We start from the raw sequence: 5,689 nt of genomic DNA, 5'->3' as shown, positions 1-5,689 counted from the left end.
AAAAAATTTCGTTAAAAACTAGCTATATGCAAGGATAAACAAATGAGAAAGGTTAAGTTGGCAAATATGTAGTTTCTGGCTAAAGTCTATAGCTATTTGGCATCTTTTGATGTCTTTATCTTTCACTGTTTTTTCCTATGTCATTACTGAATATCTATCAAGTATCAACAACCGGTGATGTCTGCATCAAACATTAAAAAGAGAAGGCTATCAGAACTCAAAAGATTTACCATAATAAGCTTTAATGGTTGTGTAAGATTTGCAGCTTAATTTGCAAGTTAACCGTAACAACCTCTTCATATTTGTCAAGCTACTATTGAAGTATCTAATTTGAAATATCCAATTGAGTTTCATTCAATGACCTCATTCCTAAACCAGTGAAGTATAATGACGGTTAGTACACATATTTATGAGGTGCATGTGCCGTGAGAAATTGAAAGCTGTGCAGATGTTACTGCAATGAAGTGACATTACCAACCTCAGCTAGGTACACGCTCTTAAGAGTTATTACCCTCAAAGTGACCATTTGAACCTAGATCCTCTATGGTTGCTGTGTCGTGTTGCAGTTATAGAGATCATCATACAACTGCAACATCATACAACAGTTGTCGAGGATCCAATTTCATATATATTATATTGTCACACACTTAGATTCGATGTAGTTGAAATTTGAGATAACTCTGCATTCACGTAATCACATATTTAAAACATGGTCCGTTTGATCAAAATCGGATGGTTTATATCGGCAACAGTGTAATTGAGTGAATGCAAGTAAGGCAAATCCATGGGGGTCCAGAGTCTTGACCTTATCATAAATGGTATCTGTTCACATTAGGATTATCCAATAAAATCTTGGAAAGGATAACTAAAAATTAAACATTAATAAAAATCTACAGAACCAAAGGTGGAAGAGACAAGGAATGTATATGCCTAAACTATATGAATAATCACACTTCTGAGTTCAAATTCTTCTTCATATTTGTCCTCAAGTTTGAACCACCTTGTCCTGACTTTAACCATAACCATCTAAGAAGGGTCACATGCCTTAAATTTGGGCAACAACATTTAATACATCTTGCCACATCTTGCCATATATGCACTATGTAGGTCCTGCCATAGTTTGAGGTCCACTTAACATGTATAAGGAATTTTTATATACTACTCCCTCCATGTGATCTTATTTATAAGAAACGTCCGGTAATCCTATTTATAAGAGATATCAAGGTCAACAAAATTGACGTATCTAATTCAAAAATCAATACATCAAATTTTATTGACTTAAACATCTCTTATAAATAAGACCAACTGAAATAATACTCTATAATACTCGATATTGTAAGTATATTAGCCAAAAAGTAACTGATTATTATAAATTTATAACCTACTTCTATCAGTGTTGGACCACTTCTATATTGAATCAATTAGGACTTCATTCATTTAATGATCACTTGCTTATGGAATCTAATATTCGATTGTATTAAACTAAACCAAATAATTTTCACATTTGTCCTAGACTGCATTAGAACTAATTCACACTTTGTCCTAGACTGCATTAGAACTAAATTTAAATGAACATACAACTAAGATTCTTCCATCTTTCAATTTGACAAGCAAGAAGTTGATTCAAGAGAAATAATATATGTATAACCATTTTCTGACAACTTTTGTGATAATTTTCTCTCTCATACTCACATTATATTTTTATTTTCTCTCTCTATTGCTTTGATTTTTGTATCAATACATGATTTTCTTTGTAAAAAGATGGTTGTCCATGTGGTTGTCAATCATGTTCAAATAACATTGCTCTTTATTTAATCATCTTAGTTGGTCATTACTCATTTGAATGACTATTTTATTTATACACCTTCAATTAATTAACACTGACGCAAAGATAGAACCTGCAAACAAGCAACTACATTGTGCTTTCCAATGGAAATAAAGGAAGGAGAGATATAGTTATTAAATCTGACCATAAATTTGTACCATCATTTTACAAGTCTTCCATATTTATTTCTAGTTGTGACAATTCAAATTCAAATTTTCTGGTGCAGATGTAAAAATATTCACTGTCATTAAGCAAAAAAATTACAAATGTATGAATAGGGGGTTCATACAAATTACAATTACCATGGACAAGCACAAGTGACTTGACAAAAAAGAATCAAAATCCTTCAAAAGATGTAGGCCAAAGAACCTCCATATAAAAGCCAAAAGTATAGAGCATGTTCTGAATCATGGTAAGTTCGACGAAATTACAGGGCTACCGTGATTTTGTTGAAACTCTAAAGTTCTGCCAAATTCACTGTGAATCCAAACAGCGTCAACACTTTGATCCTGTTTTTGGGCTCATGATTTGCAAATTACCACAAAACAAGGAAGAAGAGCTCTAGGATTGAGCAAATAAAGCTCCTCAATGTTTGAATAAAGACCTACTTTACCAGCCAATGAATCAAATCCAGTTTGAGATGCCATTTCTTGAATGTTTTCAAGTGGCCTATGAACCCTACCAGCAATTACCCTGCATACTATCAATGCCTTTCTAAGTGAAGGTTCATTATCAAAAATCTCTATAGATTCAAAAGCTCTTCCACTTGTAGATGTTGTGAAAACACCTATGCCACCTTTCAATTCCTTCTTAGCAGAAAAACCACTCCTAATGATTCTACAAACACAACATTTTTCTGATAAACAAAGACTTGAAGAGCCATTGAGACCAAGAGAACAAGCAACTGTGGTTCCATAGAACCTTAAAAGTTCATTTCCATCAGCTAGACACCTAGGATGTTTCTTCTGGAGTTTGCTTGCTTTAATTTTCACCATCTCTCTATACTCTTCAAATCTAGCTAAAGTTTTTTGCATGTTGTGGACCTTTAAAACTCTCTCTATTCTGCCACAGTGGTTTTCTGACTTTAACCAGCTTGTCCTGCATATAATTTCCACTATTTTCCTTGATGAATCTCCTTCCACAAGTTCAGTAACTGCCAAGGGAAAAACAAAACTTTCTCTTAAAATTCAAAATTTATGAAACTCAAAATATATCAAAACAATATACAATATACAAATAACAACAAACTTGAACAAATCATTATTGTTCCTTGATACACTATTATTCAATGTTCACAATACTAGGATAAAGTAGATTGGAAAAGGGAGATAGTACTTTTATTTATCCTAGATATTTTGAAAATAAAATCTGTTGGAGAATATAAACAATTCTAAACTCAAATGGCAATGGAAAAAGCAAAATCAGCTTTACAGTTCCAAATTCAAAAAGTGTGGATTTATTATAAGATTTGTCACACCACCATAAAAAAATCTATAGCATATCTGATAAAGACTATGGCCAAAAAGTTTGTGGTCAGAAAAATATTTGGATAACCTAAAGCCAAAGAAGAATTTTTAATGAAAAAAATATTACTTACCAGCATGCTTGGAGAGATGGTGAGCTTCAGCAGCTTCCCATTTGTTAAACTGTTCACCACATTTGTGACAAGTAACAGTTGAAGAACCATTAGAATCTGTCTCAAGAGACATCCTATTACTTGAATGAACACCACCACCACCATGAAAACCATTAGACCCTTCTGACAAAAGAAAAGGAGATTTCCTTGGAGGAGTTGAAGAAGTTCTAAAAGAAGGGTTAAAGTAATGCATTGTAGGGTGTCCTCCAGGACCAGGTGTACCAGGTCTTAAAGTACCAACATAAGTTGAAGAACCACCACTACTACTACCACCACTAGCATTATTACCACCACCGTTAATCCCTTCTTGAAAACCAGTGATTTTTAACTCACACCTTGAGTTACTCAAAATAACTTCATGAGTTATTGGATTAAGAAACTCACTGCTTCCTATAGATCTTGGACTGCAACTTGGTGGCTTTTCTATATGTCTTTTGCTTCCATGGATAACATCTTTTAGATTTGCTATTGACCTTGAACAACCTGATCTTCCTCCTCCTCCTTTTTTTGTTAAGATTGTGCTTAAATGCTTTCTTGTTTTTGGATCATGTACATCTGATGGTTCTGATTTGCAATGTAGTGACTTCTTCAAAGAAAACCACACTGTTGGCATATTACCCTTTTTGGTTTTCTCCTTATACATCAAACTAGATTTCCAACTTCCAAGGCTTTTTCAAAAGGGTCCATGTTTCTCTTTGGTAAGAGAATGAAAACAAAAAAGAAACAACTCTTCCTTCAAGCATGCATGAAAGGGTTATCTGAAAGAAGAGAAGAACGCAGAATGAGTTAGGTAGGTGATATCCGTAGGTAAGAAGAACAAGCAAATGAGACAAAAGAGAGGGGGATGTATAGTAAAAAACACGGGTGTGTGTTTAGTGATTTGAAAGAAAACACAAGAATCTTTTGGCTCTTTATATTTGGATATGGAACATGACAAGTGATTCTCTTGTACAAAACATCTACTGAGACACTGTTGTAAAACTTAATAAATGTGAGTTAATTACTCAACCTGTGTTGTTTTTTCAACTTTTTATTACATTGTAGTATTGTACTACTTTTTGTCCTCTTTATTTGTTGTTTAATAGAAGTAGTAGTATATGTTTTAGGAAACTAATTAGTTTTATCTATTTTTAAAGTAACTAATAATTTGAGAGAAGTCAATATTTCACACAATCAAATAAAATGAGAGATTGAAAAAATATATGATAACAACCACTAGTATTTTTTTTTATAACCCACCTTAATTAGGATATTTTAACCTCTATTAGGCACCGCAAAATATCTCCACAATTTGGGTCTTAATCGGACCGCTATAGGATCGATTATATGATTTTTTTTTACTGTCTAGTTTTTTATCTATTAAGGTTGAATTACATATAACTTAACTCAATTAATAGGAATATTGCATATTATATGCAGATTCGAACCTCGAATACTTAAAAAAACTTATAAGTATAAAGTTTCTATTATTGTTCAGCGGTGATCACTATCTATTGATAAATTTGTTGAAACACATGGTGGATTTCTTCCCTCAACCAAATTTGTTGAAACACATGCTGAACTTCTCACCACTACTTAACAAATCCAATTCTTTGGACTAAAAAATCCCAAAAAATTTATATGAAAAATAAAAGGTAGATATATTTATAGGGACTAAAAATATAGTTAATCCTATAATATTTCATACAAATAAATACATTTTAAAATATTCAGTGATATAATTAAATGCTTGTGTAAAATAAAATCATGTCAATGGCCTATACAAATTAAATGTATTCCATTATGCTGATTTATCTTATAATTTTTCAAATGTTATTATGATTCCTATATGAGTTGGGTTTAGTGATAAAAATTGATTTTAAATGAATTGATTATAGTTAAATGTTGATGGAATATAAAATGATTTAAGTTTTGATATGTATTCGTAAAAATGAATTCAACATTAAATTTAAGTGTTGAAATAAAATTTAGAATTAAAAGATATAAATCATAACTTTAAGTTATCATCAACCGTCAAAAAACAAAGTTGAAGTTAGACTCAATTATGTAGGTAAAATTAATCATATTGAAAAACATTTAAAGAAGTCAAATTTAGTTTTACACCAATCAATTTTTAAACGTCCAAAAGTAAAATCAAACATACGCTTTTTTAATAGAAGTAATTAAACATACACTTATAACATAGTTAAAATTACTTAAACATATCTAAAAGTCCTAACTCAATTGGT

At 31.5% G+C, this 5,689-nt stretch overlaps 1 protein-coding gene across 1 annotated transcript; it reads right to left on the bottom strand.

The window, feature by feature from the left end:
- Positions 1 to 1,956: 1,956 nt before the first annotated feature.
- LOC11440887 (uncharacterized) lies at positions 1,957 to 4,410 on the bottom strand. Its single transcript, XM_003607660.4, has 2 exons — positions 3,423 to 4,410; positions 1,957 to 2,978 (listed from the first exon to the last, which is right to left on the bottom strand). Exons 1-2 carry the CDS (start codon positions 4,102 to 4,104, stop codon positions 2,347 to 2,349), a joined length of 1,314 nt encoding a protein of 437 aa, XP_003607708.1. The 5' UTR covers positions 4,105 to 4,410; the 3' UTR covers positions 1,957 to 2,346.
- Positions 4,411 to 5,689: the final 1,279 nt, after the last annotated feature.

Source organism: Medicago truncatula, chromosome 4, assembly GCF_003473485.1.
Source record: "Medicago truncatula cultivar Jemalong A17 chromosome 4, MtrunA17r5.0-ANR, whole genome shotgun sequence".
NCBI lineage: Eukaryota > Viridiplantae > Streptophyta > Magnoliopsida > Fabales > Fabaceae > Medicago > Medicago truncatula.
The sequence above is the reverse complement of the archived record's forward strand: the minus strand, read 5'-3'. Positions and strand labels throughout refer to the sequence as shown.